The following is a 25,284-nucleotide window of genomic DNA, read 5'->3' on the forward strand; positions in this document are numbered from 1 at the left end:
TTAGCTTGAGTACTTCGTATGACATGTAAAGCCTCTGAATCTCACTTGATTAGTTCTCCTGTCCTGACCCTAATACAGAGGCAAAAATATTTAATGGCCTGTACTAAATTAAGTAACACCAGACTGTGACTCAAGTATGCATGACTAAATCTAGTTTAGTGATTCTTATGCTTGAAGTGTGTCACCAAGCTACCCCCAGAAGAGAATGGCTTAGGTAAATACACCGTGGGATCAACTTATAAAGGAGGAATCACTTTTGAATACTTGTTTATATTAGTCATAACCATGCAAGAGCCCTCTGGCAGTGCTGAGCTTTTGTTTCAGATAGTAGAATACCCATTAGAAATGCAATTACAGCATTGGCATCGAGAGATTTTTTCCTTTTTGTCGTATTTTGATTGAGAGAAAGCCTGCCTTCAGCATGACACCATGCAGCTATCATGGCCATGGACATCAGAGCAGAAGACTCCAAATATATATTAGCCACCATCTCATGCTTTTATTTGCTCCCCCTGCAACACAGGAGATGCTCAGCTGAGATCAGTGCCATGTTACAAACACATCCTCACATCCTGCACAGAGGTTCAACTTCACATGGGTCAGGATGGGACAAGGCCAATGCAAGTCTTCTTAACAGAGCAGACAAAGCTGAACTGTTTCTTAGCCGTGAACATCTTCCCAGTACAGCTCCCACTAGAATGGGGGCAGAGCTGCCTCTGCCCCAGCACCGGAGCAGCCCTGCCCCACACAGCTGAAACCCTTACCAACAGCAGCAATTCCCCTTCTTGTAGGCAAAAGAGGCAGTGGCTGTCTCTTGCAGGGTTTTTGCTGTCCCTGTCAGGCTGCCTGTTTTGCCCATGTATTGAGCCACTTAAAGGAGGGGGAGAGTTTCCACACGGGCTGGTGAATTCTCATTTAGGCAGAACTGCAGCTATAAAAAACTTTAAAATGCTTTAGAAATTACTCTATCGTGTATGAGAAATGCAGCCTATGTGTCCATATATAAACCAGGATTTCATATTAAACGCATTTATCCTCATTCTGTCACGCACGCAAAGTTATTTTCACCATTAAAATTATGTATGACAACTTGTTTATCCATTCTGAATGCACTGGACGGGAGCTAGTTTTCCATATTCAGAGCAGAACATACATCACCTCCAAACACAAATATCACATCTATTTGAGATGCTTGCTGGAAGATTTAATTCCTTTATCAATTTTGTTAGACAGTGTTTCAGACAGGGACAAAACTCTGGGTTCTGTACTGTGGAAAGATCTTCCTTGGATTTTATTAACATACAGTGAGAGAAAGGCTGTTGAAGCTCTCTCAACAAACAGCAAGGAAGGGACGCTTTGCCAGCAAGGCAATAAGATGCCTAATGGGAGGCTACCAAAGCCACAACATTATTTTATTTGGGAGAGGTTTGCCAGGATGGCAGGAGTCCTGGTGCCTTGGAAACTGGTGGCTGAAATGAAGACCAGAACACTGCTGTCAACTGGAGGAAGACTCAGCCCTTCAACTAAGTCTCTCCAGTTAATCTGTGGAGATCAAAGACAAGGCAAATGGAGTTTTCTTGTCCTCTGTAATTGGAAAAATATGCAGAGCAGTTATTTTATCCAGATTTCACAATATGGTTACTTTTACTTAGCAAAACATTACAGGAGTATCTGAAGAAAGACTCCCCAACATGTGTCCCCACTTTGAGAAGGCACAGTTCTTCATGCTCCCGCTGGGCAGGGTTACCTGGGGTTCCCTCCAGTGCCAAGACCACTGCAATTACCAGAGCAGAAAGGCAGTAGATAAGATATTGGGATATAGAAAAACTAGTTGCCTACTGCTTTCTATACTTCCAGTCGTTTTGCCCCAAATACAAACACTGTGATCTGTTGCAAAGAGCCATTTAGGGATGTGGAAGCAGAGGAAGAGCCCAGGGTAAATTTGTGCTGCTTTTGAGTAAAGGTTTCGGTAGCATACAAACACTTGCAATGCTTAGTCACTTGCTGTGAATATCGTTTTTTTCCCTAGTCCTGGGGTGAATTGCAGCATGAGATACAGCCTTTAGAAAAACATTAATTAGTATTTCCAATCCACAGCATCTAGCTTGAGCCAGCTGTTCTTTTAGATTCATCTACAGCACCTGTCCGTCTCTGAGATTTTGTAAGCAAATTAGATTGTGTATGTACTTGTTTTCAGTAGCACACAAAGAGGCCACACATTTTATGTGAATTTACCCTCTAGCAACTGAGAAGTTCAGTATTTGAATAAGTCATGCATTGGAAACCCCCATCCATATAGTCGCAAAAAATTCCTTGTGATGAGTGAGGGCAGGAGGGGAGAAGGAATCATCAAAATACAATTCCTAAGTTGTCAGTCTGCCTTTGTAACGGCTGCTGGGAGCTGTATGTGTTCATGTGGCTTAGAGACTTATTTTGACCATTATTGTCAGGCTCTTCCATTCTCCTCTGTTTCTGAAGCAATGGGTCAGAGTTACTAAGTGTATGTGCATTATTTATACATCAGTGCTGTGCAGTTTCCATCATCCACCTACATAAAATATCCAAATTCAACCTCACACTTACTTATTCATTATGCATAATTTCCCAAGTCTCAGATACACACTTCAGGCCATGCTTCCCTACATAAAATTATTTTTTTTTTCCTATTTACTAATTTACTCCTTCTTTGCCCTACAAATACGTATAATTCATTTTGAATATTTTATGCAAAATGCAATACTAATGGGATTTGAATCTTGCTGATAAGGATTCAGCTTCTGTAACTGGTATTCATACAAAACTTAGGCTCAAGGTTTGAAAATAGATGTGATTCACAGTGCAAAGCTGCTTAAAGGCACTGAAATAACATTTAAAAGGAAAGAAAAAAAAAAAAAGGAATAATTGTCACTCATGCAATTCCCCAAGAATTCTTCCTGAGTAAGAAGAACAACTTCTTCCCCAAGAAAATTACAATGCTGAAACCTCTCCCATTACCTGTTTGGAAGAACATGAAAAAAGAAAATGTCCATCCTTAAGCTGGCAGCTCGATCATGCTGTAGTAGAGTGTTGTTTTCAGTGTTTGTGATGTTCACCGTCCAGTCTGTAGCCAGCTTAAACGAGGAAAATGACATCCTCCCTCCTGTGGTTTGGAGCAACATGCAACCTGAAGACATACAAAAAAATCAGTTCTTTTAATTTCTAGTTGCAGATAAGTAGAAATATTTTTGTTCAACCTGGAGCATTCTCTCAGGATTTTCTTGGTGCACCCAGTTATACTTCTGCCAAGACAAAAAAAAAAAAAAAAAGAGGTCTGAACTATTTGGCATCTCGTCATCTATGGCCATTTCTTTCTCCTTGCCTGCAGTTTGGTTGACTGGAGAAATATGAGTTTTATTTGCACTCTTGTGATACTTCCACTTAATGTGATAGTCTGTGTCATACTGTGCCCTCATCACTCAACATCTCTCTATTACCCATAAAGGGTGAATATTGCCTTCATTATGGCATTCATTGGTCAGGCAGAGCTCCTTCATGCTCTCAAAATCAAAGGAGCCCTTTCTTTTTATACAATTGTGTTCTACATGGCATTTTTTCATATGGTGAGACCACACTTTCCAAGCCTATTCATGCTCATAGCCAAAGCAAAAGTAAGGACACCCCTAAGCAAGGTCCCTGAACGAAGCAGTGTCAGCACCACTGTTAGATTGCCATGTTGGGCTACCCTTTATTCACCAGCACTCATCATAAAGAAGATCCACACGAAGGGATGTCTGACATCCAAAAATTGTCAGCCCAGTGCTCCATCTGTACCTTTGTCAAGCATCTAAGAGACAGCCAGAGCTTGTGCAGCCTCTGCTCGTGCAGGGCTACAGTCCATGTTACTTGAAGGATTCTAAGGCCATCATGCAGACAGTTGTGGCTGGGCAGAGTCACACTGCAATCACCTGTAAGGCACTAGTATCTTGAAAACAGACAAGTTACCTGACAGAAAATTATACATCCTAGATGCAAACAGTCAATTTTTTTCAGGACAGAATATGTACAAAAACATTGGGAATTGATGGGGCTTCTTGTCAAAATAACATGCAACAGATCTACTGTTTTCTGAGTAACTTGCACTTTTTTTTTTTTAATAGAAACCTCCAAGGAAATGGTGATCCTACTAGAAATAACTCTCAGATATTAATCAAAAGAATTTCTGGTGGAAATAGTGTTTTATATTTCTGAGTTGGACATCAAACAACAACTGGACAGAGCAGCACATAAACCTGAAAAATTTCCCCCTGGAGTCCTTCACAGATTTCAAATTCCAGCTCAGTCTCTCAATTGTTGAAAATCTGTGGGGGTTATATGAACTACCTCTTGCTTGTGTGTGTGTGTGTGTGCAAGTGTCTTCCCTGATCATTAGAGTCATCAGGAATATTACAAGGTCTGGGAAACAGACACAGACAAATCCAGCAGGATGGGTCCAGAGCAACCTCCCCTGGCAGAACTCCAGTAGCTCCGTTCAAACACCGCAACTGCTTGTGCAGCGCTGACCGAGTGTCCCAGTGGAGTTCAGGTTTCCAACATATGGTGGCCATAAAAGGGCACAAACAACTTGCACTAATTGTGCAAGAGAGAAATAAGCAGTAAAAAAAAGGGGAAGATCAAAGAGGGAGAGATTATTAGTATCAACACCAGATGTTCTGGAAAAAGTGGTCCTAAGTGACTGGAAATGAGCAATTCTTGATGACCCTGTTTATGCACAAATTCGCAGTTGCATTTATCTCCATATCTTCACTGTTGCCAGTGAAACAGGATCTTCTTCAGAAAGGCAGCCTCTGCTTGGTATGCTCAGGCACTGTCCTTTTTCTCTGATGACCATTGTGCTCTGCCATGGCTGGTAAACCATGTAAACCCCTGGTGGGAACCACCTGGTTAAATAAGGCACCATTAGGTTAAAAAGTATTCAGGTGATAGAAGGGCCTTGTAACAGGGAACAAACACACTGAGATGAGGGGGCTGGATGTTAAAAGGAGGGTCACAGTTTTGCAAGGAAAGTGTGTGCGAAGCCCCCCAGCAAGCCTTGGCAGTCTAATTCAAACTCATTTCTTTCCATCAGTTACCAGAATTTACCCCATTTAAACCATACCCAACAAGGGAAGAGGACTGCTATAGTAAAGTGGATGTGTTTTCAGAAGTGGTATCTGTTTAAAGAGGAAACCCTCTATGAATCTTATTAAGTGCAAAACTAAGCCACAAAGCTCACTTGGGTATTGCTTAAGTAGGCGTAGGTATGAGCGCAAGAGAAGGAAAAAGAACTCAGAGGAAACCAGAGGAGACTGCCATGGGCACAGCTGCAAAAGCACATGTAGCAGGACCCTAAAAGAAAGTCTATGCAGACAGGGCTCTGGGCTGTAAGGCTGATGAGATGTTAGAAAGGAAACGCTGTCCTGTTTGATCCCTCTCAGGCTCCGCTAAACACCACCAGAGTCTTTGTCAACAAGCAGCATCACATTAAAGATGCATCCACATTCAATTTCCTCCTGCAGTTAAAACAGTTGAAAGACCTTTCTGATCTTTCACTGTCTTAGTTCAATTGTGCAGCAATCCAGAGTAAAACCTGTGAAGATGTTTATTAATTCCCGTATGAAATTTGCACAATGACCTTTGCTGCTCGAGGGCTTGTCATTGCATTATCGTGAACAAGACAATGAAGACGAGGATTACTCTGCTTTCAGACTCTCTTAAGAAAGCCTCCTAATAAAGCTCTCTGAAATTAATGAACATTTAGTGTGTTTGCATTGAAGAATATTTGAGGAACAGCTTTTGTTTCAAACAGTGCTACTAAATCTTTGATCAATTCTAGATGCTAGAATCATACAGGTGTATTATGTTTGGATTTTGAAACAGAAGCATTTGATCTACATTTTGTGATTTTTCTTGAAAACAAATAAATTTGAACTATAACTTACTCAAAGAGGTCATTGAAGAGAATCAGCTTATCAAAACTCCAACCTAAAGCTGAGTTAAATCATTTCAACTTATTTTTCAACAGAGTAATGAACAGATGAAAACTGCCTGATTTAGCACAAGAGACATTGTTGTATTGTTTTATTTTCATGCTCCCATTCAATTTCTGCAGGTGAATACTGCTAGAAGCAAATGGTACTCACTCAAGTCAAGTTTCCAGATCGTCAGTTACTATCCTCAACTGTCTACACAGTAATGGTCATTCCCAACAGATGCTTATAGCTCCCCTAACACAATGTGACCTGAGCTGTAGCACAATGGTTGGCCTCAACTCAGTACAGTTACAGTTATCAAATAACAGATACTCCTGCTAGTGAAGGAAATGCATTCAGAGCACATTGTCCATGCATGTGACCACTGCTGAATTTCATTACATTTTTAAGAACAATTTCTAGGCCAGGACTGGGCAACAGACATACATATCGATGTATTTTGGAGGATGTTGCTCGAATGGAATGAAAATAGAGAAAAGATGCTTTTTCAGTACTTACCCAATCTGAATTCTACTGTTAGCTTTCTACTACAGCCAACAACACTTCTGTCAGATGAACTGAGGAGCTTCACAGTCAGAACTTAACTGGTAGATATGATTAATGTATACTTTACCTCACTGAAGCAGTACAATCATTTTTAGACTGACATACTAAATTTGGTCCAATGGTACCTCAGATCTGGACCAGACCTGGCTTCTCACTTCTGATTGTAACCTTCAAAGACACTGAGAAATCATGAGGCCAGGAAAGAGGAAAACATATTCTTTAATGAAAAAGACTTGGATTTAAGAATTCTCAGATATATGTTAAAGAAGGAAAGAGAAAAAGTGTTCACTGCATTATCAGATTATTATTGCCTCTAAAGAGCTGTATGTGACTGTAAACTTAACAACTTGTGACAACTTTTGAGTGACAGTAAATTTTTCTGCAGCCAAATGTCAGCTAGCCCTGTCCATAAAGGGGTCTGCTCTAATTAGTACCTTGAAATGAAGCTCCACAGGCAGCCGAGGCACCACTCACTAGTGTGCTCATGACAGAGATAGGAATTAGGAGTTGTTTAGTTCTTACTACGATTGCTCTTAAGAAGCCTGTATAATTATATGGTAATACGATGCAAAACTTCTTCTCTGGGTTCTCTGCAGTAGACGAGCATTTCACCCTGGGAGAAAACATTTCGTTACAGTGGCAAGCCTCATTTTTGCACTGCACTCCTGCCAGTCACAATACTCGCGCTTGCTGTATTTCCTAAGGCTGGGACTCCTGGGGTCTTCTGATTGTATGGCAATCTGCAATTTATGTATTTATTTTAGAGAAAAAGCCTCCAGCTCTTAGGGTTACAGACAAAAGCTTCCCAAAAAAAAAGAAAAAAAAAGATGTCCTGGAGGTCCGGGAAAAGAAAGTGGTATCCAAACCTTTTTGTTTTTCAAATCTCATGGTGTATATCAATCATGGTGCTTCAGAGCAGGGTGAACCTGCGCAGAGTTTTATCCATGGAGAATGTATAATCCTGAAGCCTAGACTCGAAATACCCTTGCACATTCCCCTTGATGAAGCCCGATACAAAGACAGTAAAACAAATAGTTTCCTTCGCTTCAGGGAAGTGCTGTTCTTTAGGATGGACCAGCACTATAGGTCCTTCTGGCCTTGTTCCTTACTGTGAGACAGATTTTGGGTCAGCAAGCTAGATTCCCTGTAGTTCATTTCATGAATTTCTTAAGTGGAAATAGTCTTTTATGTCCCACTGTGGGAGAATGTGCTGCTGTGCAGCTTAATTGAGATTTATTGTTTATGAGATTATTAGCTGAAATGTGAAAGCATGATGTTATATTTGCAGAGGGATTTATTGCATATTTCAAAAAGCAGAAAGGATTGTGGCTTGAGTGAAAGCTATTCCAGAATTTGTGGTATATGTTTTAATATGTATATCACTTTCAAGGAGACACAAGCTTTTAAGTAGTGCCAGTTGTTTGTTAGGGGAGTTGCCTAGGGGGGAGTATAGTATATTTCCTAATTAATTACTTCAGATTAAAGGTATCTTTAAATGTTACTGCATTGAAGGGCAAGCTACATTGGTGCTTTCAACTTACACCTAGGAATTACTAATTGAATTTGTTTTAATTAGGAAAAGTCAGCTAGAATTGAGGAGCTGGCCCACATAATTTTGTAGAATCTTCTAAATTGCAATGCCCTAGAAATTGCTATCATTTGCCTTAAAAGACAGCGTGGGGTGGGCTTTGTGAGGTTTTGGTTTTGTCTTGGGTTTTTTTGCTTTGTTTTTTAAACAAGTAGTTGACTTTAGTTCTTTTTTCATTAGATGTTATAGACAAGAGTGGGGTCTTTACACTAAATTAGCACTGTATAAAATATATTAATCACATGGGAAACCTGTCAGGGTGAAGTATGTCTCTGATTCTTTGTGGTCTGCTGGTATTCCGCTGAGAGTACAGGCTCAGGGACTTAACTTCTTGCCTGAAGTACTTTATTTCAATTCTCATCCAAAAATGTAACATCCAAATCTTTGACATCTCACTGGAAGTGTAAATGTAAAGATTATTGAAGTGCAAAGGAAATCAGGCAAAGCTTGCACCTTTCATCTCTCCTTCACAGCGCTACATCTAGGATTTCACGTCAAGATAGTGCCATTGTAAGTGGAGCTGATACTGCATCCTAATTGCCTGCTTCAGGTCTTGGAAAAAAAGTGACTTTTGATTATCTGTAATCAAGGCATCGAGGTCCCAAAGCAAAACCATAAATCCATATTTATGTCTATTGCACCTTAATAAAGAGAAGTGACAATCTCAACAGAATATGCAAGAGATCAGTTTTCTAAAAGTATTCAGGTGATTACATAAAATTAATTAGCATCTAAATTCTTTTAAAGTCTGGGCTAGACTTGGTGCAGTTGGCCATGCTGCTAGATGGGAAATGCCCAAAGTTTATGCTGACAGAGACAACCCAATTAAAGATTTGCTTTATCAACTATAAGAGACATTAAAAGGAGCATAACATGGAAAGGAAATCATTATCCTGTTGGTTTTGTTCCCAGTGAAGCCTCGACAGGAGGACTGCCTCCACTCTTGGGGACGATACTTCAAAGGTGCAGACAAATTATGGGGAGTCTAAAGGAAAGAACATTAAGCTACTTTAGTCTAAAAAAAGATGATCAACAAGAGATATGATAACAGTCTTCCACTAAAAATATTGTTGTGAAGAAAGTGATTCACTGCTCACTCTATCTGCTAGGGTAAGGAGAAAGAGAATGAACATATCACAGGCCTCCTCTGCTTCCCCTTTTAACAGGTAGCCGCCAGATTAAAGATGGTTTAAAGTGCGGCTCCAATATTCTGACAGCAAGTAAGGATTCGCTCCTTGTTGTGGAAAATAACAAATATCTCACCAAAAAAAACATTTCTCAGTCATCAATGCAAGGAAAAAGCGGCAGGGATTGGTCGACTTCCAGCTGGGCACGATAGAAGGGCTCCTGCCCAGAAGATGGGGTCTTTGTCAGCACCCAAGCCTCAAAGGCACTGGAGAGGCACAAAGACAGCCAAGAGTCATGCACCAAATGACCCTGGCTGCTCAACTAAGATACTTTCAAGAAAGGCTTGTACAGGAGAGAAAGTAGTGGTGATGTTGCTCTAAACTTGTGAATCCTAATCCTTCTGCTCAAGGATCAGGTGGAGCCAAATGCTTCCTGGAAACAAGGGCACAGATGCTATTTCCTAGATGGCTTTGTCACCCACAGCCATGGGTTGACATTGCATGAGCTGTTGAGGAAGAAGAGAATCCTCTTGACAAGGAAAGACTCTTTGCCTGCCAGCTTTCCAGGATGGGGAGGCTTTAAGTAAGATTTGGGAGAAAAAGAGTAATAGGAGCCCATTGGTAAGCAGTAACAGCTCGTTCTGGACTAAAGTCTAAGGACCAGAAGAAATTAGGTCATTATTGTAAAACCAAGAGAAAGACAGGAAGGAATATGGGGGAATCCCTCTACTAAACATTTTAGATGCCTGAATACTGCCTGAGCTGCATGCTGCTCTCTCTCTTTGAGCCAGTAAAGGACGGGAGCAGAGCCACAGCCGTCACCCTGTGTTTGAGGGTCATGGTGGGACACTGCCTCGCCTGGCTGACTTTCACAGGACTTTGCCGTCTTGTTTCTCATCACTGGACATTAGGCATCAGGACATCACAAGACACAAGGGGTTTATCTCATTTCTTCCCTATTCCTCCTTAAGGTCCTTCGATAGATATAAATTCTGGTGATAGGTAAGCACTTTCGTCCTTTTATCCCTATAGGTACCTGAAGGCACATTAGTAAAGCTTTGCACAACATATTATGAGAGCTTCTTATTAGATTAGTATCAACCTTCTTAGTGGGAACACCACACAGCAGTACAAACCCCCCATTCTCCCTACCAAATATACCACCGGCAGTTTCATGGGGACTCATACTGATCCCGCCACATCAGTACTGGGGTACAAGAGATTTTTCATTCAGCTTAGGTCTTACCCTGAGCACCAAAACAAAGAACTCCAAAAAGTGGCTAATAGAGCAGTTAGTGTTTTTCTTGGGATTTAAAAGAGCAATCTTTAGAACAGGGAAAAACCAAATGACAGATCAAACCAACTGCAGTCTTCCAGGATTTTTCTGGGCAAATAATCAGAATTGGGTTTTATTTTTAGTGCTTGAAGAGTAACATGATAATGAATGAAAGCCAGCATAAATTTTTCAGATAATTTCAAACCAGTGCATTTCCCTTCTACAGCATAATACACCATAAAGTGAGAAGCAGCAGATAATCACATATGTTTCTTGAGGCTTTTGATACTGTCTCACATGATATTATCAAACTTAGGAGACATAGTACAGATTGAAACCGCTTGGAGCAGTTGACAAAGCTTGTTGGGAAATCCTGCTTGAGGAGTACTTATCACTAGTTCATCATCACACAGCAGTAAGATTCTGCAGAGGTCTTTTCATGCTCCACTGCCCTTCAGTGTTTTTAATCAGTAGGATTTTGCTGGTGCCAGAGAAAGGTAAAGGGCAGGCTGTGGATACACTACACGACAGGAGTTCAAAACAAACTTGACTAACCACAGAAACAGATGGTAAAAAAAAATTAAACTGAAGCAGCTCTGATACAGGATTTTACATTTTGGCAGCACTACACTACAGCACAAGCGCAGGCTTGGGAACAATTAGGCAGTTCCATAGAAAGTATATACATCTCGCAGTGCATTCAAACTCTCCTGGGTCAGAAGTGGCACCCTGTTTTTAAGAGGTAAATCCCATACCAGGATATGGCAACTAAAAGCTGGCTGATGTAATCCTCAGGCTCAGCTCAGCTGGCTAGGAAGGCATCAGCTGGAGTTCTGTGCCCAGGACGAGCATGAGACAAGCGTGCCGCGCAAAGAGAAGCTGAGCTCGTTCGGGTGGTTTAGTAAAGGAGCCTGAAGGGAAACATGAAGTGGTCTCAGCTGCCAAGGATGTGAGAGGGAGGGAGAGTTGAAATTTATTCTCCATGCCCAGGATGGACAAAAAGTAGAGGGGGGTAAATTTCAGTAAGGCTTAAAACAGACAGTAGGAAGATGTCTACAGGTAATAACAGCATTTGCAGTGTACATATTTACTGTTCATGAAGGTTGTGGAATCTGTCATTTAAGATTGAGGAAGATGTTAAGGAAATATCTATCAGGAGGTACATGAATTGGGGGTGCAGCGTTGGACAGGACCTGAGCTAGAATAAATAGCTCTATCCAGCTTATGATACCATGAAATAGGCTTGATTAAAGAGATTAAAAAAAGTAGACAAGTGAAACAAGCAAGTGCAGCAGTGAGTACTGGAACAAAACAGGCAGAAACCAGCTGAACAGCTCAGCAGACAAACCTCAGCGCTGACATCAAGCTGCTCTCCGCTGCTCTCGTGGCAGGGAACCCAGCCACCAGTGCTGCACTGTGATGAGCGCCAACACAGAGGAAATAGAAGGAAACAGCAGAATAAAACAAGAAAGATCCAAGTTATGACATTGGCCTCCCAAAATACTCTAGCTGCTCTAGCCTAGTGTGCTGGACTGTCTTCCCTGATTCTTTAAAAGCTATGACTGTTGTGTGTATGTATGGCTTAACAAGGCAAGTAGCTTAAAAAGGTGCAATAGTGGAAGTGCTGTAGCTGCCAGACTTGTAGGATAACTCTTATAAATGCTTCCTTTGCTTTCTACAAGGCATTAGCTGGAGCTCAGATGTTCTTACCCTCATCCCCCACAGTGTATGCCAGGCTGCTATATGCCCCCACACAAACCCACCCCATTTTATATGGGGCAAGTGGAACAAAGCCCCTCTGCCTTCTCCTTGTGCCAGTCAAATCACACCATCATCATCATCACGACCACAGTACTGTCCCTCACCTCTCCCCTGGGTGCTCAGCTGTCGGCTTTGAGATGCAAGAGAAGTCTCTCTCAATTATTTCTGGATGCAAGCGTACCATTTACTTAGTAAAACATGAGGTCAAGTAGGAAACTTCTGTACCATGATACAAAGGTGTGTTATTTATGGTTACAAAGGGGGCTTTGGCAAAGGCCTCCATTTTTTTGCTGTGTTCTCTACATGCAATCTACACCCAGAAGGGCCTGTCAGAGTTCACATCAGGCCACAGCCTCACCTTGGCACCCATCAGCAGAACGAAACCATACCTGGCCAAATTCCTGAGCAGTGTAACAAGGGAGAGGAAATACCTGCTCCAATGAAATGCCCAAAGCCAGCACCCCCCTACCCCCCCAGCTCAGTGAGTCAAGGATTACACAGATCCATGAACAAGGCAGTTTGTTCTCATCTACATACTCAGATCTTGCTCTATAAGGACTTTTCGTTGGCTATCAGAGAAAATGTTGCTCAAAGGAAGACCTTCCCAGAGTCCTGAGCATGTACCTTTGCAGAGGCAACTACACGCTCTGAAGACCTGGTATCCAGCTGGGGGAACAAAAGCACCCAGTAACTAGCGTTACAGCCGAATTTTGTGCAGGGACCGTTCAGTTGATTTGAAGGGGCTAGGCTGATAGTCAAAGTGACAAAATACCACGGCTTAGGAGTGTGGAATGACAATGAAAAAAGACTTTACCTTACCTTGTCCCTACCACATAAACATGCACAAGTGTATCTCTGGAAATGCGTACCCAAATGCATGTTATTCCTACTGTTACACTTCATGTATGAAGTTCTACATTTGCAGAGGTTATTTTCAAACATTTAAATTTTTTTCCACTGGTTGAGGTTGTTTATGAGCCCCCTCCCTCCTTCCTTTTTTATTTTTAATAAATAAAATCATATATAGATATTCTTTGTAGATTATTAGCAATTATATAAATGACACAGGCTTTAGAAGCCGCAGTCTGCTGACCATTATCCCATGGTGGGCAGAAGGAGAAAATCCCTGATTATTTTTTCTGTAAAAAACATTATCCTGAACAATTTCTCTTCAAGGCACTAGGCAAGACTTTCAAATGCTCCCTAATATGCTAAACAGAATTAACAGGTTTCATGTGGCTTTTAGGCCACAGCTTCTTGTTAATTAGGAAGCGCTGGTTTATAGCCCTTGCAGGATTGTGTTTGAAGGTTTCCAGGTGTCCTCCTACTTGCATTATCCAGTGTGAAATCATAACACTGGTAATTTCATACCCATCTCACTATTTACCACAGGCTGCTGACAGCTACTTGGAATATTATGGCAAACCCAAAGCCAGCAATTGTCTTTAGAGGAAGGAGAGGTAATTACTAGCAAAATAAGACAACCAACATTTTTTAATAGTCCAAGAGCCCTTCCCTTCTCAAGTTAAATTCCAGTGAGGATATTTTCCTCTATAGACAAGATTTACTCAGTTTTCTGTCTAAAAAAAAAAAAAAAAACCGCGGCAGATTATAGCCTGGATGAACGCTAGAGTAACCAATGAAAATGTGACACATCCAAAATGACAGCAAGGAGAACAGATTTAAGATATAGCTCATTTAAACACCTTGGTGTTTAAACTGTAAGGAGAATTGACAGGTAAACTGTAAGGAGAGTTTACAGGTAAACTGTAAGACCTGCAAACTGAGTACACTGTGTATTGGTCTCTTACATACTGTGCTCTTTCTGCTCTCGTGGACTGCTTACACCAGAGATAAACCAGAGATCATCTTGCTCCTTACAGTGAAACTATGGAGCTTGTATTTTTGTTTCTTAGGGTTTGCAGTCTGGTTAGCACATGAAGAGTTTAGCACACCTACTGCCCTCAGGCCCTTTGGCACAAAACCCCACATTACTGAAAACTGGGACTATGGGAATTTTAACATTTTAGAACTAGACTTGTCAAATCAATTAAATAGCAATAAAAGGAATGACACATATTCAGATCAAAAGCTGAAACTTACCTCATGCAATTTCCCATTTTGAACATAAGAGGTACAAAGCAGGTAAATCAATTCCACAAAATTACTTTGATGCCATTAGCAGAACATCTACTGTAAAGAATCACTCATTAAATATACACTGGCGCTTTGGTCCTTGCTTTTAAGAAATAAGGGTCTAACACAAAAACTAGCTAGAGAATTTACTCCTGCCTGCATGGAGGCAAAACACCATGTGGTCACTAAATGGCCAAACAAGCACCATAAACCATTCCCTCAGATGGAGCAGAATTTGCCCTCCTTCTCCAATGTCAAAGTAATTTTAAGTGACTAAAGACAACTCAGATTTTTTGATCAGCCTAATAGGTGGGTTCTCTGCTACTGTATTAGGGACATTTGTCTCAAACTGGTAGCTAGTGCCAAGCCTCAAAGCCAGATTCATTTTCATTACAGCTACGTCTTGCATGAGTCCAAAGGGCACCAAGTGTTAAATGACCTGAGAACAAAGTCCCATAGCTCCCTGGTTAGATAGATGTACACGATACTTCAAGAATTGCTTCCAGAAGGGACTAGTTTAACACAGCTCTTGCTGCCTTGGCTATAGAAAGAAGTCAGCTGATGGCTATATGCCGCCTTAAACAAGAATATCAAGTTCAAATCAAAACTGCAGGAGAATTTTGGACTGACAGTCAGTCCTGTCACCAGGACTGTACTTGCTAGCATCAACTCAAACACCTTCCTGTTTTGATTTGGTGTACCGAGCCTAAGAACATGCCGTCCAATGCTGGATTTTAAGTTTCATTGCCACACTTCTCAGTAAATCAGAGGCATCACTTCCCAAGACTCCACAATTCCAGTTCTCCGATTTACCTATTGTAAACTGTCAGTATCAAACATTGATTCCTGAGCTACCTTGACACTTAATTTATTTTCAACAGGAACAGCAGATATAAGCATCTGTCAAGGACTGGGCATCACAGGAACATATTCTTTCTGATATTCAAAGTAGCCAACATACATAGAAACTTATTACTGCTTTTGTCCAACAAACTGAGCATGGTTGGGAAGAAGCAACACCACAACATAAACCCTGAGCCTTCCCTGAACATCAAAAATTGCTCTATTAAAAATATACTTACCATGCAACATTGCCCTCACACTACCAATCTAAGATTAGTAAGTAGTTTCTGATATAAAAATGTAATAGTAGTAAATGCAATATAAGGTATAACACATGCAATGTGTTTGCCTATTCAATACAGGATTTATTTAGCAAAGTTTACAACAGAAGTGCACCAGTCACCCTAAAAAAATCATAACGCAAGGTAGTGCGGCTGTAACCCACATCTTTGCACTCACAAAGAAGCAACTCCTCTCTCTCTCTCCCCCCTGCCTCTCCTGCGGATGCTCAATGCTTTCTGCAGTTCGGCTGTAAGACAGAACTGCCTCCAGTTAAGAGTGAAACTGTGGCTCTGCTTGACAGCATTACTCTCCCGCAAAGTAGTAATGAATGGAAAGAATGACAGCCTACACAGCCTACAACAGTAGCTGTGAGGTCCAGGTGGGCAGCGTATTTACAAGGGCACATTTTAATATGTGAGTTTATTTCATCGCAATCATGGTAATTGTGTTTTGGTCAAAATTGAGAAATATTTTTAAAACCTATTATAATTTAGATTTTTCTGTTATTAGAGCTGCAAGCTTACTAAAGATTGTTCTTTGGTGTTACATATTCATGATCCCTCTTACAACTCCTCTGTTGACAGTGTATTTTTCTAAATCAGAGTATAACAGATACTAAAGTCCAAAACCAAGTCCAGCTAGGCTCAGGCTTAGTTGGCATGGCCAATGAAAGATACTATCCTCCTAGAAAAAAAGACATACAGAAATGATACGTTAGGTGTTTTTGATAGCCTTCATAGTCTAAGCATCTCATACCACTATGTACAGAAAAACCTCTCGAGAGGTGGTCCCATTGCACCGCTTTCAGTGTTTGCTACAGCCCCCCTTGCCAGCTGCTTAGTGCTTACACAAAACTATTTGCTTCCTTGGAGTCAGCAAAATTAACATAGTCCAAATTTCTAAGACAGAGCAATTACTCTGAAGAAGTTTTAAGAGCAAACTTTGTTTAGTAATTATGAAGAGCATTTCTGAAGCCATGATTATCCAAGACTGACACAGTCGGTACAACTAGTTTGCTCGCAATGCAGTACCCCAGTTTGTAAGATAAAATGTTGCAATGTTTCAGGAGTTCCACAGAGTTTGATTACATTTGTGCTATAATTAAGTTGCATTCATCCTTGCTTACTACCAGCAAACAGATTCAGAATTGTAGCCCAACAACTGGGCTTTAAGAACAGCGACCTCAACAACTATGCTGACTTACAAAAACAGACTTCTAAATGAATAATTAGAATACAGAAAATTTTGCACCACAAAAAAACAACACAAAGTGGAAAAGTTTCAACAAACTCACTCTAAATTAAGAAGGAAATAAATTAACAGCGTACTTGTGATTGTAAAACTACTTTGCTTGAGGGGAAATTCTGCTTGGCTGATGAACATCTGAAAGGCTTCAAAAGATTAATTAAATAATCCTATGGAAAACACAGTTGTTCCTTAATGCTTCCATAATGAATAATACTAATTATGAATATATACTGTACTCAGTGTGTGGTTTTGGAATTAATTTGGCAACTGTGACCTTAGTTGAAGTATCACTACTTGCATCAGAACTGCCTAGATTTTATTTTTGGAGGGATTTATGAATTGAAGAACTCAATTTATTCACTGCTTAACAGTGAAATAAGAGCATCAGAGGTTAAGACAGAAGCTTTTCAAGAAAACCTAAAGAAATAAAGAACTGCATCTATAGGCAAGAAATGTAGTGTTGCTGGTTTGGGCTTTATTTACTTATTTATTTAGCAGTTTGTTCCCCCTCACCCACCTCTAGAGTTCTGAGAGGACCACCCAGGGTCAGAGAAGAAGCTGTGACCTTTCATTAAAGATGCACTGGCTAGATTATTCAAGGAATCCCTATTAATCACAAACAAAAACATGAGAACAATTAGGGAGCTTGGAGCAAGAGGAAACAATGAAATTTCATGCCCAGTTGGGCCCCTACCAGATTTTCAGAGTTTAAGGGGAAGCGTTGCATTTGCAATGCCCGCTACAACCAGTGCCTCAAGTATACCCTTGAATTATTGTGATCCATTAGTCAAAGTTATGCCTACAGAACAGATGTAACAGCCATATCCCAAAACCAAGCTATATTGCTTTAAGATCTAGTTACCACAATCCAAGTGTAAAAACAAAGCAACAAAAGCTCTCAGCCTCAAGATGAGGATCTGGGCCAAGACTGGGACTTAAGTGCAGTCAACCATTACCCCTTCACTGTTACTGTCATGTGCTCAGGAAACGATTTGCCTAAGCTTACACTGCAATCACATTTGGCTTTGCTCTGCAGGTGTAACTAGCCCAACTGCGGTAACTGACTACATGAATTACAAGTCCCTTAAGACATAATATTTTTTCATTTACATGGGTTTTGCCTTTAAAAAACAAATTAATAGTAGGTTGGCATCAATACCATCTTCCTACAAGTGGCAATAACCAACTGCTACAGGAATAAATCAGAACTAAAGCCATTGATAACCCAGTTCTTATGCATATTCATGTCCCACATTTGCAAGAATCTTATTTTATGGAAATCAGAATTTAATACAGTAAATACACTGCAAGTTCATCAACTCTGAATACTAAAAAAGAAATGTCGACGCTGTATTTCTCCTTTTTTAAACAAATATTACAAAATTGAATTTTATTGAGTTTCACACAAGATGCACTTATAAAACTGATACATAATGTCATTCAACAGAAAAAAAAAAGAAAGCAATTCCAAACTTTCTTTAGCAACTGGTAAATAATTAAAAAATAAGATACACCAAATTGACAGATAATCTGAATTTCAGTGTGAACATCTCCAATTAGTATAAAACCCATCAAAAATTAAAGAACTTCAGAATTTTCCCCAGCACAAGTCCTCTTTTTTCACTCTCATCCCTGAACAGTAACCACAGGTTTTGGCCATTACTGCAGGTCTTGATCTCCATTATTCTTGATCGGAGAGGAGAGGCTGAAAGACTGCAGCAAGAAGTTCCCACCAGAGCAGACCCCGTTAACCTGTATGGCAAAGCTATCTCATTACCAAGTCTGCTCAGTACATTGTAACTCTGTCCAACTGTCTCCATTTGCTGGACTACTGTAGTCCTGCAAGTTTCGTGGATTAGCGCATACATTAAACTTTCACAGGTTCATAAAGCAAGTAAACTTTGGCTTTCCCACTCTGACAAATTATGAAATTAGCAAAGAGCAAGTTTTGTCTTCATCTGTTCAGTACTGAAGTACTTTTATGATACTTTCCCTTGGAAAGTGAAACTGCTGCTTACTTAAATATCTGAAAGGCATTTGAAGTTAATGTTGTGTTTTAACAATATACAAAGAATTTATCATTAACTAAAGGGTCTCTTCTGATACAAGTCTCCAGCCTAAGTTTTGAGTTCAAATTTATCCCATTCTTGGTCTAAGAATTCCAAACCATCTTTCATCAATTCTCCCACAATTTCTGGTGTGAGCTGCAGTTAAGATGCATTGTAATGCTTAAATGCTCTTTATAGATCTAGTCCATCTACTTAAGTTTGGCTAAAACCAATCAATTAAAATGGCTAATTCTGATTTGATTGTCAGTATGAGCTTTTATAGGCATGTTCTCAGGCAAGTTAATACAGAGATGTCATTCTTAGCAGAGTTAAACCAGAAAGCAGTCTAATATTCTTTGCTGCTGCGTTATTGCCATACATACTGTTCCAACACAACATCTGCTTGCTGCAGTTAACACTGCCTTTCCTCAACATATAGAAGCGCCCCTTTATTATTTTTTTCCTACAGCAACAAAAAATCCTCAGCTTTTAAAAATAATTTTATAAATAATTTGCCTTTCAGGACACACAACATGAGAAATGAATATGCTTCATATTTGCCCAGTTAAGCAGAACCTTCATTACTGTGATCTTTCCTTGGTGTTTAGTACTTAGATAAAATAGTATGCAGTTAAGTCTTTCATTTAAAGGCAAAATTTTATTCTGATTACAAGATTTGCAAGATACATCTTGAAAAGATTTTTGTTGACAAGAGTAACTATCTTGACTTACTGTTTCATGTACCAATGCTTTATGCGTTTGTTGATATAAGCACAAGTTTCGAATTCTGCTTGCAGATGTTTAATAAAACAAGGTAACTAGAAAGGCAAGCTGCCGGTCAAGTTGTCATACATTTCCAGGAAAATCCTTACACTGGAGGAACCTTCATGAAAAGTAGTATGATCTGGAAGCATGGTTTCATAGTGCAGAACAGGATTATGCTTTTTTCCCAGTCTATTTTCCAGAAAAGTGATACTGCAGCTCTGCCACCACGCTAGAGACTCACGATCCACCACATTTTCCAAGAGGCGAGTTAAAGATCACTTACTTGACCTGACCAGATACCAAGCCAAGTTACTTGTAGAAAGAAATTAATATTTTTTGCCATTAATAATTTAAGTTTTTAAATAAATATTTATGTGCCTTTTTTTGGCAATTGTCCATTCTGGTAGCATTTGCTGTCCCACCAGCTCAGTATCCTTAGCACATTGATTAAAAAAAAAAAATAAATCTTAGTCAATTCTGTTTCCACAAATAGTAAACCTGTCTATCTCCAACAAGTCTTTCTTTGAAGACCTGTGTTTCAATTCTGAACTGTCTTGGCTTATATCTTTTTCTTCTCCATCAGGAGTTGTCAGAAATTGATCAGAATTGCTTGTTACAAGTAAAGATGGCGTATTCTCCTTCTGATGCACAGGTTGATTGGTAACTGATGTAGATCCATTTTCATCTGTGGAAATTCCTGTTGGAACAGAAGACAATTAATAAAATAATAGTGAATTTAACACAGACATACTGATGAATCTGTAACATCCAGATTCATCCAAAGTTGCATCAACTACTGTGCTGCATTAAATCAGCAGAAGCAACAGAAGAATGCTTTGAGGAAGCCACTACCTCTTCTTAGTTTTACCATAAGAGATTTCCTTTTCTAATTTGGTAAAAAGATAGAAAATGAATTCTACAGAAGTTCAGGTAACGAGCAAGAACATAAGCAGCAGATGTTAGGACATACACTGCATTCTTTTGGTTTACATACTCATTTTTGTTGGCTTAGGCAAAAAGATTTTTGAGTCATTGTGTGAATCACACAAGTATTTTCTACTGAAATGAAAAAAGGAATCTCTGTAGCAGGAACTAGATGTGCCTAATCCTCTACGTAAGTACAATAAACCTGGCTTCTCTAGGGATAGCTAATAAATGACTCATGCACTGCTACATACTTTAATAGCACTGGCTCCTAAAGCAGTTCTATTAAAGATGTCTATTTTTATTCCTGCATCTTACTTCAGTGGAATTGAACACTGGCTCCATTAACCTAAGACATTTCTAAGGAATATCCATCTATCGTTTCCGCATTTTGTTAAAACATTTAAAGAATTAAAATGCACACGCAAATGAGAAGGAAATAAATTTTTCTGATTTACTATCTCCCCGCAAAGACTGAGTTATTGTTTCTAAGGGAATCTGAAAAAAATCTGACTAATGTGGAGAGTACTGCAGACCAGTGTAAGGGAACTTTACTTGTCAGAACGGCAGCACTATCCAAATTACTACAAAAACTTCGTTCTGTATCGCATCTCTTCACAGTATACCATCTACCACTTGAAGGTACATGGATTACCCCCTACAGTCTTTTGCAAGTCAAAGGTACTGAACTTGCATTAAAAAAAGGAGACAAGTAATGCTAATTGCAGAACTTCCTTAGAAAGGTAAGTAATTTCTCACCCAGCAGCTCCCAGAGAAAGTTGGTCAGCCTATAAATGATTACCAATAATCAGAACTTCCATACTTCAAGAACAAGTATAAAATTTTATCCTTCAAAATGTTAAACTGTTTTTGTGGACAAAGTGGAACTCTTAGGAAAAGAAATTGACTTACATTATAAGCTCATAGAAAGTAGACCAGATTAATTCCCTCACCCTCATTCTAAGTAAGAAATGGGTTGAGAGACTATTGAAAAAAAACCAACCTGGTAAGTGGGGCACAGGGATTAACCAATATTGCAGAGCCCAGCAGTAATAATGCAAACACACAGAAGCTGGGGAAGGTAAAATCATTCTTTCACATAACTGAGGTTTCTAGTAAATAAAGAGCTGTTACAAGCTACAAAAAAAATCCGAAAAACTGTTAAAAATTGAGCTTTTGCATCACCGATGGAAGATAAGAATATTCTGAATACAATCAGCAAAAGATTTTTGATTGCTATTTTTCAATCAAAATCTTTCCATTTGAGGAAATAAGCATTTCTGTTGACTGACCTGGTAAAATTGCTGCTTCTTCAGCTAAAAATAGTCTTCACAGTTTATTTACTGTGAATAAGTTTAAGGGTCAATCTAAGTATGACTTATTAAGTCTCATATCCAAGTGTAGTACTAGAATGTTTAATTAAAACATTATCATTATGATAGTTGTCTAATAAAATACAAAAGACATTCAGACCAATTCACATTACATTCTTTCTTCATGAAACTAAAGCAACTCTATCAATTTAAGCTATTAAAAAATAAACATCTGCGCCAAGTTTCTGCCTGATGTGATTTGACACAGGTGAGATACAGAGATTTATGACTGAAACACTGACAGATTCTTAATTCTACTATTGCTGGCGAGACACTATGACGACTAATAAGCACCTTATGTTTCAAGCTGTTCAAGTCTTTGGCAAGAAAAAGAGAATACAATAAAAGCCTCACTGTTAAGTTCTCTAGGGCTCTCATTGAGCCCTTCAGAGGAAGAGACAATTCAATTCAGTTGACTGGAACAATGAAGGTTTCTGTTTCCTGCTATAATGTGTCACAGGAATATAATAATGCCCCATTTCAATTATATATTAACTGCTAATGCTGAGGATTTATATGAGAAAACCACACTACACAGACTTGAAATGAAATGAGTAAAGACCAGCTGAAATTCCTATTTGGATTTCATAAAGCTTTTCATTAATGTGTTCATGACAACTACAAGTAATTAAACCTATTGTGTGCCATGTTTTACATTAATTTCCATAAGAAATGCATAGATTGCTTCCTTATTAAACTTCAGCACTACCAGAGATGATGTGTAAATATTTACTTGCTTGTGCAGTGACATGGCAGAAGGGGTTGGACTAGATGATCTTTAAAGGTCCCTTCCAACCTAAACCGTTCTATGATTATAATTTTCAAACAAAAGCGTGCTACTGCTCTGATGTTTCTATCACCTCCACATATCAGGGTGGGAATCTTCCAGAGAGATGAGTATTTATAACCAAAAGAAGATGCATGAACTAAAAGCAACAAATTCTATTACATTTTCAGACTTGTGTTCACAGCTGTTATACAGTACAATTAAGGTCCAGCAACAGGGTTACTGTCCAGCAGTGTCATACATTTGGTTTAATATTAAATTTAGCCTGAAAGCAATTTTCATTACAGCTGAAAGTAAAAGAAGGCAGTTAGCCTTACCTTGGGTAGATTTAAACATGCCTTGCTGTTTGCCAGCTGGCTTCCCTGGGGTAGCAGTCAGGACAGGATTGAACAGTTTCTCCTCCATTTTTGCCTCCTTTACATATTGACATGATTTCCCCAGCAATACAATACTGTTAAGAACTTTTAGAGATATTAACCTGAAAAAATAAAAGGATTTGTTTACATATTTGCATTAGTGTATCAAAATAATTGCATATTATTCATACTGCAATTATTAATATTAAAATAATTGCATATGGTTACTGCTGTCTTGGAAGGATTAGCTAACAAATTAAATCCCTTCAATAGCAAGATCAAAAGGTAATTTTCTTTTCCTAACAATTTGTTTCAGGTTCAATGCTTAATTTTTTTTCTTTTTTTTTTTTTTTTTTTTTCCTTTTTCAGAAGGCATCTAGAGAAAAAACATCCAAGTTTTATCATAGTTTAACAAAAGTACTACAAGGACAGTTAAGCAGCCATTTAATACATCAAATATTTAAACACAGAACTAAAAGGGTCCTCAACAATGGAAGTCCAAATTAAATGCACTACTGTTAAAACTGTAGCCTTAAGTATGCCCAGCCAAGGATCACTGGTGGACTTTGAATCACAAGAAAGCAAGTATCTAGCTTTCACAAATTACAGGCTAAACATAAGAAGTGCTTTTTCACATCACAAAAGACAGTCCATAAAACTCAACAAATCCAAAGAGGCGGCACAGCATTAGCATCATAGCACAGTCCAGTTGATGGCAGATTCCTTTTCTATTATTACTGATTTGCAGCACAAACTTCAGCAAATCACTGAAGTGCCTTTTATACCTGTCTTCTTATTCAAAGACAGGAAGGTCTCATCTACCATCAAGTGGTTTTAGATTTACAACTCAAATGAGCCTTGTAAAATCTAAGTTCCATTACTAGCATTACAAGGCACGCAGACCAATGTGCACTCCGGAGGTGAGAGCAGAGGTGATGCAGGTGAAGGTTTGCTATAGAACAACAAGGAAATAGTGATCTGTTCTCTGTAGGATGAATATACATATTCTCTACATAAATCAACCCATGTAACAAAAGTGAACCCAATGCAGACTCTAAATTCGTTCTCCACTCTCTGAAAAATCTGTTTATTATGTACATCACTAACAGACTAAAAAGAAGACTTGAAGTGAACATTCACAGATCCATGGAGTGGGTCTAACTGCTTAATCATAACGTGACCCAAGCACACTTCAGCAGCAGCTTCACTATCTCTCACTGCATTAACGTAATCAGAACTTGTCGAACAAAAACAAAGTACACCGCACTTTTAGGGGAATTTTTTGCAATACATTTACTTGTAGAAGAAATTTAGAGAAATGGAAGAATGAGCAGAGCAGATCACTTACAATACTCAGAAGAAACTGACATTTTAGTATCCAAGCAACCACAAAGAAGATATCATCTGTACAAGTTGAAAGCTGTGATTCTCTACAATTTTATTTGGTTATTGGGACAGATTTTGTTTCTGAGAGCTGACAAGCTCTCCATTTTTGATAAGTTTTAGAGGTGTTTTTTCTGCACTTCTTACGTAACATGCTTTTGTTCTGAGAGAGTAGGTGTTTACAGCATAATTTGACTCTGATTTAATGAGACCACAAGTTGAAAAGGCCAGAAATCAACACTTTACAGTATCAGTTCCAGCTTCTCATGGAAAATTATGCACGAGTTTCTAGCAATTTTCCTTCTTCTTTTTTGCCAGTTCACTCCAGGCTCAATTTCTAACAACAACGTAAGTTTGCAGTTGTTCGAAATAGTAGAAAAAGAAAACTCATGTTTCATATGCTGGGCAAGACTCTTTAATAGTATAACTTACAGTATTACAGTTGTTAAGTATCAATACAATGTCCTCCACATTATAGTCTCAATCCTTAGACCAGTTAACTGTTTCAGATTTTATCACATTGTTTCTCGCATATCTATGCTATACCAATCTGATAAAAAGCTGAAATTTATGTTCAGCACACAAATTACTTGAAAGATGCAAGAAGTCAGTTCACTCCAAATCTGAGATCATGGCAGAAGTAAAAATCTCTTCTCACTTTTCAATAAGGACAAAATAAACCAAAATGTATTTAGTCTTGCGACCTATGCCTTCAAAAAAATCAGCATTTAATCCTTCATATTAACAACATTACTCCCTCCTGCCCTCCATCCTCCAAGCCACAGAGACAGGGAAAAATGCAGGACTGGGCTGCAGCAGTGGAATGGTAGATG

At 39.1% G+C, this 25,284-nt stretch overlaps 1 protein-coding gene across 1 annotated transcript in view; it reads right to left on the reverse strand.

Moving 5' to 3' along the window:
* Positions 1-19,508: 19,508 nt before the first annotated feature.
* TAPT1 (transmembrane anterior posterior transformation 1) overlaps positions 19,509-25,284 on the reverse strand; it is a 43,750-nt gene continuing 37,974 nt past the window's right edge. The window contains exons 13-14 of the mRNA XM_009710284.1: positions 23,030-23,190; positions 19,509-20,325 (exon numbers count right to left, since the gene is read on the reverse strand). Of these exons, the coding sequence (XP_009708586.1) occupies positions 20,096-20,325; positions 23,030-23,190 (391 nt within the window). The 3' untranslated portion in view covers positions 19,509-20,095. The remainder of the gene's footprint in view (positions 20,326-23,029; positions 23,191-25,284) is intronic.

This window comes from Cariama cristata, unplaced genomic scaffold, assembly GCF_000690535.1.
Source record: "Cariama cristata isolate BGI_N322 unplaced genomic scaffold, ASM69053v1 scaffold25970, whole genome shotgun sequence".
In the NCBI taxonomy this organism is placed as follows: domain Eukaryota; kingdom Metazoa; phylum Chordata; class Aves; order Cariamiformes; family Cariamidae; genus Cariama; species Cariama cristata.